General features: G+C 39.7%; 1 protein-coding gene across 1 annotated transcript in view; it reads right to left on the bottom strand.

Annotated features, from left to right (window-relative positions):
• Positions 1–1,606: 1,606 nt before the first annotated feature.
• The window catches only part of Pcdhac2 (protocadherin alpha subfamily C, 2), a 39,374-nt gene continuing 25,780 nt past the window's right edge, over positions 1,607–15,200 (bottom strand). The window contains exon 4 of the mRNA XM_026384424.2: positions 1,607–1,992. Coding sequence (XP_026240209.1) covers positions 1,682–1,992 — 311 coding nt within the window. The 3' untranslated portion in view covers positions 1,607–1,681. The remainder of the gene's footprint in view (positions 1,993–15,200) is intronic.

Here is a 15,200-nt window from a genome sequence, read left to right as displayed (position 1 = left end):
GCTAGCTCTTGGCTGACCATAAATAAAATTCCTTGAATCACCAGTATCTTGATTTAAGAAAGAAATTTTACTGTGTCTTTCATACACAAAAGCGGATTAACAATGGTTAAAAAAACACTACTCCACTTTTTCACAGGTGTACAAAAGGAAATATAATGGAATTACATTCAACAATAAAGCTTAAAGTTCACTCTAGGTAATAGTTGCATTAACATTCACATACACAAGCACAGAGTAAGTATATTTCAGGAGTCTTATAATAGCATACAGCATACATATGGGAGATTGATTTCAGGTAACATCATAGGTGTTAGTAAGATTAGCAATTCAGAGTGTTATAGAAAAGGATAACTAAACCAAAGAGAAGGTGTAGGCTAGCACACCAAGACAAGTCACAGAATTAGAGGATTGAAAAGTCTGCTCACTGTATGTATGCGAAAACAGTATTTTTCTTCAATTTCTGGGTCTTGATATAGTTGGTTAGAGAAGGTTGTGTATTCAAAGTGCACATTATTTTTTCTTAGAAAAGAGAAAGAAAGATCCTTTTATTTAGTAATTAATACATGCAAGAGGCAGCCCCAGAGTGACCTGAAAGAGTAAAGCTGTGATTGGCGGGTGGCCGGTATAATACAGATGTTTCAGGCAATTCTCTTAAAGCACTTCTGTAGCAGCAATGATCATTTAAATGGCTGTAGACTGAATTCTCTTTCGAGGGGAGTTTAGGGGAAATATTCATCATATTTCTCTTTGAAGATTTATAGTTATAGACTTTCTCTTTTTTAAATAAATCTATCAAATAACAAACAGCATAAAATGAGGTGTTGGGTTTTTCTTTTTTTCTTTTGCTTTTGCATATGTGTTTGGAAAAGGATCTAGCCTTTTCATAAACATTGTGTGCAAAAGAATTTTTAATAAAGTGAGCACAAGGACATATACAGGAAACACATCAGATCTGCTTCTGTTGCCCTGGTTGACCCTCTGTTAAACACTGAACTGTTTGCTTGTACGTATAATGCAGGTTTTAGGTACAAGGACACCACAGCAAACAGACTTTAGGAACTCCTAAAGCCTTGTCAGCGGGGGAAAGTTTTGTCTGCTAGAGGTTGGCCACTACCTCTTGAGTTATAAAATTTAGAAAGTCTGGTTTCTTCAGTCTCACATTTCCCCTCCAGACTGATAACTCCCACTGTTTACTTGCCTTTATTTCCCAGCCCTTTTTGTGCAAATAGTCTAATCTGACCCACCTCAGCCAATATCTGGCACTGAAATATCTGCAGTGGCCACAAACACCCAAGCTGCTCAATCTCAAAATCATTCAGCCTGCCCTGCAAGTGTCATCAAGACAGGATCCCCGGAGCACAGGGCAGAGAGTCCAACCTCTCACTGGCGGGACTGGGATGCTTCTCCTTTGCGGCGGAGGAGAAAGGAAACTTGGGTCTGCTTTTTAGGTTCTGAAAACAAGCCAGAGTGGAGAGAAAGAGTTAACACCAGACTTAGGAAAGCTTTTAAGACAAAACCTGTAAAATTTGGTCTAAACATATACAGGGGAACTTTCTGCAGATTTCTGAGGTCTCTAAGAGGGCTCATGTTGATAGGAGAAGGGAGCAGGGAGTTGCTACATGGGAAGAGATTTGCCATTATTACAAAAACTGGCTAAGTGGCTTGTTTCCATTTGAGGACCTCACTGGTCACTGTTGTCAGTCGTGCTGTTCCCTTTCTCCTTTTTCTCCTGGGTCTTGTTGCCCTTCTTCTTTTTCTTCTTTTTCTTGGTCTCCTCCTTTTTGCCGAAGGTTATGAAGTCACTTTTATCAATTTGGCTGTTAGTAGGCTCCTGCCGGATGGAGATGATCGCAGGAGATCCTGGGATAATGAATTTGTCTGGCAACTCACCGGGACCGGATTGTTTCGGGTTGCCTGGTCCGTATTTAAAGGTCCAGCTGTTGCTGTTGACTCCAGCACCGACTGGAGGGGACACCTCTCCTGCCTCTGGTTCTGAAAGACAAAATGTCAAAAAAAAAAATCAGTAAGGGTCAACATAGGCCCTTGAAGCCACTCTACTGGGAGAGAACAAGAAAAGCTGTACAGACAGCTGGGTCCCCAAGAAATTGTGGGTTATTTCTTGAAACCTCAGGGGAGGGCCAATGTATGGAAATCAGCAGGATGGAAGATTTTTTTCACCAGGGTGTCCAAGAATTTAGTTTTCTAGTAACATAATTTTTATCTGTTGTGATGAATTTCCTAAACAACATGATTATGATGATCTTACTCATCTTACTTACTTAAATACAAGACAAGAAATATATTGGATTAAAACAGAAAATGCAGCTTTTGGTACATGGATTAGAGAAAACTTTTGCTACAAATGTATTTTGATTTGTACTCTACCTAAAACATAAATAAACTTTTAAACCAATTAGTCAGTCCTAATCCTATTGTAATAATCTTGAGAGGTGGTGGGATGGAACAAACAAGAGATGGGAAAAAGTAGAATATAGATAGATACTGCACCACATAAGAGAAGGGAATCCTGTTGTAAAATGGTCTTATTTGTTTGGATAAAACTTGGGAGCCAATCTCACTTTCCAAACCAAGTCCCCTCCCTCAGTGTGGTCACAGTCCAGTTGGGACATACACTCAAGCAATTATAAGTCAGTCTAATACATGGAACAACAATGAATTCATATAGTGGGACTCCAGAGAAGAAAATTCACTCATTTTACTTGAGAAAGGTAGGGGGATCTGCAAGAAGAGGTGAAAATTGCACTGAGCCTAGGGGAAATGATTATGCACCCATGGGGGTTTTCAATACAAGACTTTCCCAAGAGTCTAGTTGGAAGACATACCACAGAGTCAGGGCAGAAAAGAAGAGTAATGGCATGTCAGGGCAGAGTGATCCCAGGAGTCACGACCCTGGAACTCTTTGACATTGCAGCAGTGTTTATGTATCTGACGCTGCTCCTTTGGTGGAGATGTGAAAACTTCTTCCAAATAATCAGTTGCAGTTTGGTACTATCTGGATCTGCTATTTCCATGTTTTACTCCCTATCACTTCTCAATGTCCTCTAATTATCGATCATGTCAAGCTCACTATATTATTTCCAAAATCAATGGTCACATTTTAGTCCTCAGCTTACTCAACCTCTTAGAAGCATTTGTCATTTCCTTCCTGAAACACTATTTCTTTGTCATATAGGAGAAGAATAACCCATAGGTTCTTAGTTGGACTTGAGAGCTCTGTTACACAAGACAGATTAACAAGAGAAATCAAACAAGTTTATGAACATGTATGTTTCATATGTACATAAGAAACACCCAGGGAAGTAGTAGTTCTCAAAGAGGTAGCTTTGAATTTCAGCTTACAGCATCTGCAACAAAGAACAGTAAGCTTTTAGAGAAGTGACAAAACAAAGAGGACTTTGAGTCCCTATGGCTAGCAGCTTGAGGCAAGGCAAGTAAATGGCAGATGAAGACTGGTTGGTAAAGGTTGTTAACATAGACTCCGCTGGGACCACCTCCAAGCTGAATCCAATGGTGTCCTCAGTGGCTAACCTTTGTTTTCCCTGGCAGAAGGTGGGGGAAATCTTTTATCTTGGTAAATCTATGTTCAGCTTTTAGGAAAACAGAAGGAAGGCAGAGAGAATTCGTGCATTTACTACATCTTAATTGCTTTCAGCTCAATGATCTTCCATACTTCCACCTTCTGGTTCCCCAGAGACAAAACCTTCTCCTGACCTTTCTCTCTGGCTATTCTTCATCAGTTTCCTTTGCAGGATACTCCTCTGGTATGTGTTGATGTTTCCTGAGGTTTGTCCCTAGACCTGCTTCTCTAATTTCTCTCTACTCTTTCCTTTTGAGATCTCAGCCATGTTTAGGGGTATAAATCCCATCTAAATATGCCAATGAGAAATAGATTTGTATTTCACATCTCTCTTTGTTCTAATATCATATATCTAACTGCCTATCTGATATCTCCAAAGTGGGAATTCCATGGAAATTCCAAACTGAAGGAATTTGAAATCAAACTCTCAATTCATCTTATTTACTCCTTCCTAAACCTTTTCATTTTTTGTATAGTGATACCCTATTTACCTCCCATTGCTCAAGCCAGGAAGTTCAGAGTCATTTTTCTTTCTTCTCCATTCTCTATTTATAATATATTATTAACACTTGTCTTTTCTGCCTCCTAAATATATTTTGTCTGTGTCCTCTTCTCCCCATTTTCACTTTGTTAGGACCTCATTATCCCTTTAATAAAGTACACCAATAGTTTCCTTCTTGTTCAACCTGCTTCTGTTTTTGCCTCTCTTCAATCTTCCACACAGTAGCCCAAGACATCTTTATTCCTTTAAGTCTTTCTCCCTTTTTAAAAAGGGAAGTATAGCATACGTTCAGTAAAATCCTTTAAAAATAGAAGTTAGATTAGATCATTCCTGTTTAAAATTATTCAGACTTTCTACTGCCTTGAGAAGGAAAAAAAAAAAAAAAAAACCTCAAACTCCTTAATACAACATAAAAGTCTCTTCAATAATCTGATATTTTTTATTTTCCAAATCTCCACATATTCCTTTTACCACTATACTCCAGCCACACAGGCCTTCTTTCAGTTCTTTAAATGCCTCTTGGAGTTTTGTTTTGTTTTTGTTTTTGCCTCAAGATCTTCACACTTACGGTTTCTTTTTTTCTTGAATGATCTCCCCTCCATTTTTAGCATGAATCCTCATTCTTCAAGTCTATGTTTAAATATAACTTCAGAGAAGCATTCTGTGACCATTCTAGACAAGTGGTACCCCCTTCACCTAGTAGTATTTATCACCATAAGGTCTACAGAGGCAGGAAATATATTTGCTTATTCACCAATGTATAACAAGTGTTTAGCAAACTCCTGGCCTGAACAGGTGTTGGACTATTTTGGACTATTAGACTATTTGTTGGACTATTAGACTAAATACTAATCAGTGCCTAGAAAAGCTTGCAATGGGATAAGACTCTACAGAATGATAATGAAGGAAATGGAGAGGGGAAGCTGGCTCCTTCTCTTGTCTCCAATATTCAGGTGAAGATCAAAGCAGAATGATTGTGGTTATAAAGTAAAGGAGTGTAATCATAAAACATCTGAAGAAACCCACCTGCACAGTGGGTGTGCAACTATCCTATATATTTCCCGTGCTTATAGGAATGGTGCAGCCCTTCATTGTATCACGGCCTGCCACCACTGAAGAGGGCATTAGTAATAAAATGTACAAACCCTCTCCATGAGTCCTTACAGTTTTTTCTTTGGGATAGGTAAATCGTATGCAGCCCTGGGGTTGAACATGGACGAATGAATAAAAGGACTGCTGTGAGAAGTGGAAGTGGCACCTACTCTTTAGCAGACCAAACAACTCTTCACTGATGCCACTTTTGGAGTCCCCACAGACACTGAGGTAATGCATGTAAAGTGTTAAGCTTGATCCTCAGCACAATGTAAAAGCTCCATAAATGGTATCACATATGGCTAACTATATATGGCACAGCTCTTGGGATTAGGAGAGCCAGATAAGGATATTGTGAATTTATAGCATGCAGTAGGGAGAAGGCATAAGCAGCTTTCTTTTCTCCCTCCAACCCTTTCCCTTATACCATGCTTATCCTGCCAGAACTGACACCATAGCAGTTTGGGGATGGGACAATAGATATATATTTTTTTCCTCTGAGGCTGAATTTTATTTGTCTAAGATAATCAGATCTGCAATTGAACCAAAATCTGCCTATTAATCTTTAAATATGGACCCTTTCTCTGAGAGACTGAGATTAAAAGAAAAAAAAAGAAAGAAATATTTTAGAAAATGGTTAAGATCCTCTGATTTGGTGCCTAAAAGAGGGCTTCAGCATCACCCCACAGTTCTCTAGTTGCTCTCACAAGAGCCCAGAATGAAAAATTTTCCAGCTATATACAGGACTACCTGAGGTCTGAGGGCTGACATTCAAAAAATGCAGAGCTCAGAAATACCTTCATTTTGTGGAGTTAAAGAACATTATTTGCTAGGTTTATTGGCCTAGGGAGTCCCTCACAGCAAGCCCATCAAGAGTTAATTTCTTTTACGTGCCACTAAGCTTCTCAAGCCTTTGCTGGGAGCATGAGTCTGACTCAGCCTAAATTCCAAGAAGCAATCAGAGATCTATTCAGGTGCATCCTCCACATGTTCAGCTTCTACAGAGCAGAACAAGATGTGGTTTCTTCAGTCCCTCACAGACATTGTGCCTAACATGTTCTGGTTGTTGTCTAAGCAAAATGTCTCTGAGGGCTGGCTCAGCAGCATCTCAATTGTGAATCATTCAGGTGAAAGGATAGCTCCAGAATCTGAAACAGCATTTCCTGACCTCCTAATCTGAGTGCCTTTTGGTTAAGAACATTGAAGAACTCTGGCTAATTTTGCCTAAAAAATGTCCTGCCTTTGGGGCAGATTCAAGGACATAATCCCTCCTGAAGAAGATGAGAAGGGAAGATAAATCATTTCTGATGGAATCCAGGATGGAGGTCAATCCCAACAAAAGATCAATGGAGGAAACATTTCTTTATTCAATGTTGCCTCCTTTCCTCCCTCCAGGGATCTCCTGTAAGTCCCTTCCCCAGTGCTCCCAGGACTTCACTCACCCTCAAATATGAGACTGAGATGCAGTCAAGACTCAAATACGAGCCTAGAAAGAGTATTTATGGCAGACATCAAGTTTGTGGGAATCCGAATCTTTAGGCAGAGCCCTTCCCAGACAGACATTCAGATTAAAACTAATAGGACTTAAAAAGTTTTAGTGGAGTATGATCATAATTATTTAAAAAATGGTGATGCTTCTTTTGGTGGGGATAGTATTGGTCAATGTCTTCACAGTGAATAGGGATACATTTAAAAGTCAGGAAAAAAAGAAGTCCTGGAGAATGAAATTGACCAAATTATGTTATGTGCCTATATAGAAATGTCACAATGAATCTCACTATTATAACTATTATATATAATTATGTATCAAAAATTTTAAGAACAAAAAGTAAAAATAAACTTTAAAAATCAGAACAACATACTTTTTTGTGGGGGGAAGGCAGTATTTGGTATTGAACTAAGGTGTGCTATATCTCTTAGCTAAATACCCAACTCTTTTTATTTTGTGTTTTGGGACAGGACCTCACTAACTTGCCCAGGATGGACTCAAACTTGCTATCCTCCTGCCTCAGCCCCCCAAGATGCTGGAATTACAGCCCAGCACAACATGTTTTATTAAAAAAACACTTATATCTTCATCTTTTACTATAAAAACTGCCCTCCAGTTGTAGTTGGCCACTTCATGTAATCCTATAATATACTTTGGCCCTGCTCAGGAGTCTTTTTGGCAAAATTCCTAACTTTCCTCTTGCATGTTAAATTAAGCCTGGCTGCCTGAGCTTATGTAGTTGGATCCCAGGGACCAGGACTGATTGGGAATCAAATGCCAGGGAAGGTTCTAAGATTTTGAAGCAAAGGACACGCTTGTAAAACTCACCCTGAATCCCCATTCTGAACTGCTCTAGATGATAACCAAGATCAGGAAAGAGTTTTCTGATTTACATGTTTCCTCTTTTTGGTTCTCACTAGAACCATATAAAACAGACATTGTTGACGTCTATGTCTTTTATTGATGGACTTAGGACAAATGGTCACATGATTATTAACTGGTGGAACCTAAAACTCAAATCTAGGCAGGCTCCAGTCAAGAGATAATCTTGAGCTGTACAGCAAGGTCCTTGGAAACCCCTGAAATATAATACAATAATAGCAATTGTTATGGTTATTAACTGTTTTGTTATCGTCTGGGAGTCCCAGAGAGGTAGGCAGGATCCTCTAAACTAGGATCAGTTGGAAAGGAGTGGAGGAGGAGGGGGGAGGGGTGTGGATGAGGGAGTGACAAGTCAGGAAAATCGCAGTACAGTCTCCAGGTTTCAGCTCCGCCCCTTCACTCCCCATTCATTCCTTTGTTACCATCTCTGGGATTTCAGTGCGGAGGTTAATAAAGAGCTTCCAGAAAACCCATCATTTTGATTTAAGCTGGGGACTGTCTTGCCAGACAGCACTCTGGAGCCGGCCTACCGCCCACTTCGCTAAGTCAGTGCAGCTAGCAAAAGCTTTTACATGATTACAGCCGTTTCCGGCCCAGTCAGATTGCTCCGCTGGACTGCTCCTTCTCTGGTGCGGGGCCTGCTGCTGCAGTCTCCGACTACCCTGGGAAGAATCAGGGCTCTGAAGGCTTTGCAAATCCTCCGTTTGCAAATGAAAAGCCAGAGGCTTTCTGCACGGGGACAGGACGCCTTTACTTTTCCTTGTCCTTGTCGCCTCTACCTTGAAAGCCAACCCCTGTCTGCTTTCAAGCAGCTCTGATTTCCTTTGCACCTTTTGGCTTTGAGCGACCATTTAATCTCTCTGTGTCTCTATTTCTGCCTCTCTTTCCCAGAATTTAACAGATTGTGGAGTTACACAGGCATAGCCTGACCAAAGGCAAAAGCCATCCACCCTCAAACCGCTGAAACACCAGGTTGTAAAACATTTCCAACTACCTCCCCACCCCCATCCCATTTGTGGGTTTGTGAACCGACTGGATGAGCTCCTCCTCCCAATCCTTCAAGAATTGGGCAAAGCTTGTCTTAGTAAAAAGCCACAAAATACAGGAGAATCCTGGTCTGAAATCCAAATCCTGTCCTCAATCAGAGAGAGAGAGAGAGAGAGAGAGAGAGAAAGCTACCAACACCTGGCTTAGCACTTCCAGTGTTTCCCTGGTGCTTCAGTGAACAATGGAAAGAATTTTCCCTGGAAAGAAAGGAATGTAAAAATATACTCCCTGTTCTTTCTAATACCTTAGGCTCTGTAATTAGAATATCTAGGTTTAAGCCCCAGTACATCATGTAAATTATGTTCAGCAAAAGACTTAATGTATCTGGGCCTGTTTTCATCTATAAAGGAAATAATAATAGCACCCATCTCTTAGGGTTGTTTTACCATTAAATGTAATTGTCCTTATAGAGTCCATAGACACTGTCTGACACAAAGTAAAACCTCATTCAATTTTTCTTATTAACAAGATCAGAGCAAAAAAAGGTCATTTATTTGTTTAAGGATTACTGATTGCTCATCATGAGTCAAGCAGTTTATTAAGCACTTGGCAATGTATATTTATTTAAATACACTTACTTTATTATAATTAATTAATTAAATTTATAATATATTTAAATATGTATATAAAGGATTTTAATTTATATGTAAGAAATCTGAAGACTGGGGCTGGAAAAGTAACTCAGTGATAGAGTGCTTGCCCAGCAGGCACAGGTCTTGATTTGATCTCCAGCAGGAAAGAAAGAAATCAGAAGGCTTGAATTACAGCAAGATGATTTGCCCTGAATTGCACAGGGTTTTGACAATAAAAAGCTGAAAAATTCTTGTCCCACTGTCATTTAGTAATAATCCAATTGTCATTTGTTGGTTCATTCATTCATACATTCATTCATTTTTAATTTATTTATTTATTTTTTACTTCTTGTGAAGCCTTGGGGGAAGTGGTGGGAGACAGAGTTGAACTGGAATCACAGTCCAGCATTTTGAAATCTAGAATAGCTGGTCGGAGGATAGTGTAAGTGAGATTGCAAGCAAGGCTTGGCAAGCGGGAGGCTGATCCTGTACCTTCCCTAAGAGCCACTGGAGTTGCTACTCTTGGGTGTTTCACTCTCTTTGGGTGGGCTGAGCTGATCTGTAATAAGATTCTGTGGCTGTTTGGTGCCTCAGGCCACAGCTGGGCTAATTTTCAGTAATCTTGGAGCGGAAGAGATAAATACACTTGGCATATTTTTAAAGCCAAAGCTCTCTCGCTTTGTGCCCAAAATAACTCTGCCATTTCTAGGTTAAGAGTATAAAGACATCATGTGCTGCGAACCCAGATTCAAACATTGGAATGGCTGGTCTCAAACCTTCATAGCTCTCCACAGTCAGCTTTTTAAAAAAAGAAGAAAATCACATTTCTTCTTTCCATGACCCCTGTAGCTCAGCAGGGCTCAGGCTACATGGTTTTTCTCTATCTTATTTCCTAGTTGTTAAGGTCCCCCAGGATCTAGGGAGGGTAGTTTCCCTTTATAGCTTCTTCTCAAAATTCCCCCTCTGTATAATCTTTGGGGAACAGAGTGCTGAGAATGTAGGTTCTGCACATCACACAGACTTGAGCTGGAATCTCAGCTTCCCAACAAGGACTTATTTGTAAGGTAACCTTAAGCAAGTCATTTGGCTTCTCAGCACCCTTTTTTCACATGCAAAACAATGATAACAATATCCATCTAATGGGATTGTGAGCATTAAAAAGAGACAAGACTCTTAAATTACAGAGAATAATGCCTGGCATGCAGAAACTCTAAAATAAGGATAGATATTACCACTATGTAGTATCCCTCTAGGACCACCCCCCTCCTGCCACACACACACACACACACACACACACACACCCCACCCCAACAGCCAATTCCTAGACAAAGTACTTCCAGGAGCTCTATTTTCCTGAGACCCACCCTCTATTAGACTCTTCCCCTCAGGGGTCATGGAGGACATCCAGCTGTGAAGTTTTCCAGTTTAGCAATGGTTGCTAGGGAGGGAGTTATGCTCCAGGGCCTCTGAAGGAGACACCAGAGTGGGTGGAAGGCAGATACACTGAACTAGGTATCAAAGTAAACAGCAAAAAGATCAGTAGAGAGAAGGAATAGGGGGTAGGAGGAAGACAGGGGAAAATAAAATATTGGGGACTGAATTAGAACAAATTATATTGCCTGCTTTTATAATTATGTCATAGCATAATCTATTGTCATATATAACTAAAAAGGACAAAAAAGAAAAGAAAAAAGGAGACTTGGGCTCAAACATCAGCTCCACCCTTCTGTTTGCTACCATTTTCTACTATACTATTTGGTTAACATTGACTTTTTTAAAATTTTTTTATTCTAATCAGTTATATATGACAGCAGAATTAACAATGACTTTTAATTTCTTCATCTATGAAATGGATACACTAGCTACCTCCCAGGAGCATTGTTACTCATTCAACTAAGCTGATTATTTACTATAAATTAGGCATTATGCTAGGAATTAGGAATATGAATGTGAATATTAGGTTAGTTACACTGTTGAAAAAGACAAGTAAATGAGTAAATACAATAATAGCTTTAAGGAACAGACAAGGTAGAGTAACTGGCATTGAACTTTCTGGAGACTTATGTGCAGTGGTTAAGGGCAGAGTCAGAAGTCAAACAGCCCCACTTCAGATCCTGTCCCCCTCTTACTAGATGCATAACCTTATTAAACCTGAGATGTCTCAGTTTCCTAAGCAGTAAAATGGGAATAATGATAACCTTCTTGGGTGCAGTGGTACTTACCTGTAATCCTATGGCTTGGGAGGCTGAGACAGAAGGATCCTGAGTTCAAAACCAGCCTCAGCAACTTAGAGAGGCCCTAAGCAACTTAGAGGGACCCTGTCTCAAAAAATAAAATCGGCTGATGATGTGACTCAGTGGCTAAGTGCCTCTGGGTTCAATCCCTGTTACCAAAATACTACTACTACTACTACTACTACTACTACTACTACTAGCCTTATCTCTGGGATTGGAACAGATTAGAGGAGCTTATCCTTGAATAATACTTAGAATAATACATGGTACATAATTTAAGTGTTCAATATATTTTAGCTGTTATTATTATTCTCAAGTATATTTTCTTCCCTCTCGGCTTCAGTATTCTCTATCTGGAGGCTAAGTCTCTTATTGGTGGTGTCACTGAGTTAAGTACATACAGCAGCACTAGCTGGAGGTAGAGGGCAGAGGGAATTGTATAATAAGTGCAATCCAATTGCAGATAAGAGAATGCCAATTTGATGATGATGATGATGACGATGATTTTTTGGTACCAGGGATTGAACTCAGGGGTACTTGACCACTGAGCTACATCCCCAGCCCTATTTTGTATTTTATTCAGACAAAGGGTCTCATTGAGTTGCTTAGTACCTCGCAGATGATGAGGCTGGCAGATGCTGAGGCTCACAATCCTCCTGTCTCAACCTCCCAAACCATTAGGATTACAGGTGTGGGCCATTGCACTCAGCAATTTGATATTTTTATAGCCTACGACCCAGCAATCCTATTTCTGGAAATCTATCTTTTATAAGTACTAGTAGGAATGGATAAGATATAAGGGTATATGTATAAGAATGTGTACTGCATTGTTTAAAATATGAAGATACCAAAAGGAAAGTGGATAAATAAAATATCAGCATACAACATAGTACTACTCCCTTATGAAGAAGAATAAAGCAGATCTATATATACCAGTTTAGGTGTGTGTTAAACACACACACAGACAAGCTATATGCTACTATGCATAGAATTATACCATTTTGAGCAGGGTGAGGTTTAGCTCATGCCTGTAATCCCAACAGCTCAGGAAGCTGATGCAGGAAGATAGCAAGTTCAAAACTAGCCTCAGCAAACTTAGCAAGGCCCTAAGCAACTTGGCCAGACCCAGTCTCAAAATAAAAAATAAAAAGGGCTGAGTTAAGTGACACACAGCACTAGCTGGAAGTAGAGGGATGTGGATCAGTGGTAAAGAATGCCTGGGTTCAACCCCCAGTACTACTACTACTATTACTAAATATACTACTTTAGTAGTAGTTATTTCTGGGGAGTGTGGCTAGAAGTAGGTAATGAGGCATTATTCATTTTTTAAAGATTCTGAACAGATTATTTTTTTCCTAATTTTTGTTTCTTTTTAAATAGAGATAGGCATTGAAAGAAACACTAACTTGATGTGGCTCAAAAACTAGCTAAGACAAAATGCCCTAAATAGCCTGAACCCCCTACATAATTTGTGGGATTGAGTGACACATGAAAATGGGGTGTGCTGGGGGCGGGAGAGCTTATTAACAAATTAAGAACCTCAAGACAGTGACTGTGTGACATTGAGACAAACAGAGCCTTCTTTATATGTGGAGCCTCATGAAGGCAGCCTTGCCTGGACTTGAGTCCTCTGCTGGGTCTCTCCTTCAACATCAGCACTTAACAGTGACTTCCCAAAGGTTTCATACTGCCTGCCCCACCTGGAACTATGTGAGGCATGATCCTTTTACCTAACAGTAAAACAGCTTCTGGCTTTCGTTTAGTTCAAACTTTTCTTTTTTACCCTCCCCCTCTCACATTACAATCTGTGCTTCTTAAAATTTGGCAGCAATCCCAGGCTCTGTGTTGCTGTGTCACTTCTCAGCCTTGAGCAACCATTTCAAGACAAGTAGTGATATCTCTGCATTGAGCTATGAAATGGAGATGCTGTCAGAATGCTGCAGTAGACAGAGAACGAGATGCAGAGAAAACTCTTTCCATCACCACCATCACCCCAACTCTACACACTTCAATCCCATCCATTTAATCCAGCAAAAACATTTTGAATTCCATTTTACTGGGAGGCATGGTGCTAAGTGACAGAAGTATTAAATTGAGTAGAGATACGATTCAGATAACATTTTTGAGTGTTTACCACAAGCTAAGAACTGTCCTGAGCATTTTGCATGCATTATCTCATTATTTATTTATTTTTTGGTACCTCGGATTAATTTAGGGGCACTCAACCACTGAGCCACATCCCCAGCCCCTCCCCACTTTTTTGTATTTTATTTAAAGACAGGGTCTCACTGAGTTGCTTAGCGTCTTGCTGTTGCTGAGGTTGGTTTTGAACTTGGGATCCTCCTATCTCAGTCTACCCAGCCGCTGGGATTATAGGCATGTGCCACTGCACCCGGAGCATTATCTCATTTAATTATTACACAATCTACACTCTTTCCTCTTTTACACATTAATAAATCTGAGCTCAGTTTGCACAATTATTAGGTGGTATTAACAGGGATTTGAGGCACTATGTAATGCTGCCTCTCTTAAGAAACTAATATAAGGCAAATTTTAAGCAAATCTGTCCTTCATTGTCCATATTTTCTCTGACATGACCCACACCAACACACCAGAATTGCCTAAGAACATTTTCAAAGCTTGTCCTTTTGTAAAAAAAAAAAAAAAAATGTTATATTTATCTCCCCTTTAATTCTCCCTTTCTAGACACTTAAAGTTGTAATTCTTGGCTTGGGAAAAAACAAAAACAAAAACACAGAGTTGTTAGTATTAACTCATTTTGTCATCTCATAGGTAGCTTTTCAAAGTTCAATAAAGCTAAGGGATCTTAAAAGAATCTCTTTTCCTAAAAACAAACCTACCTAGTGGTTCTCCTTTGCCAGCAAATAAAACTTCACTTTTTAAACAGGATATTTAAAGCCCTACAAATCTGACTCTAGTCCACCTTTTTGGTTTCATTTCCCAGCAGCCCTATTCCACCCCGTCTATTAGATGTACTCTTCCTAGTCATCCAAATTATGCACTTCTGACTTTTTTTTTTGCATGTATTATTTCCTTTGCCCAGATCTCTCTTCCCCTCACCATCCTACAATATCTAGTGAGTTGATATCTCTGATTTGAACCCCTAAATTCCCAATTCCATCTTCTGGTCTCCCACCACATTTATTATTCATGGTTGCTGAGAGGGGCTTTGTGAAAACAATTTTGAAGATCCTTTTGAGAAAGATGGACCAGCTTACTTTATTTACATAAGGTTTGTACTGCTTATGACAGTGACAAATCCTGGGCCCCATTCTGGATGGACAGGCCCTGGCAATTTGTTCCAGCTTCCTTCTCTGACATTGTTCTACCTATGCATGACACAACTGTGGTCCTTATCATATGACATTATCAAATTTCCACCTTATTTCTTTACATTTCTGCCTTATCCACTAGATGAAGACAGAACTATATTACTTTTAATATTTTATTCATATTAGAACAGAGCCTAGCCTGATGTATGAACTTAATACACGATGATTTGATGACTATATAGAGGGGTACAACCACATTCTATATTGAAGAAAAGACAAGGAAAGATCCCCTGGGCGGGATACTTTATATTTCACTTCTTTATGGGGGTTGGGGGTAGGGGTAAGGAATAAATAAGGATTTTAACAGAAAATGCTGCTGGTGATGGTTAATCATGGAGTTCTAGGGACCTGCCTGAGAAGTGGCTTGTGGGAGAATCTTCCTGGTGCCCTTCAAATCACAGCCATTTAGAGGGCTATTATCCTGGAGGCAA

Source organism: Urocitellus parryii, chromosome 1 (assembly GCF_045843805.1).
Source record: "Urocitellus parryii isolate mUroPar1 chromosome 1, mUroPar1.hap1, whole genome shotgun sequence".
NCBI lineage: Eukaryota > Metazoa > Chordata > Mammalia > Rodentia > Sciuridae > Urocitellus > Urocitellus parryii.
The sequence above is the reverse complement of the archived record's forward strand: the minus strand, read 5'-3'. Positions and strand labels throughout refer to the sequence as shown.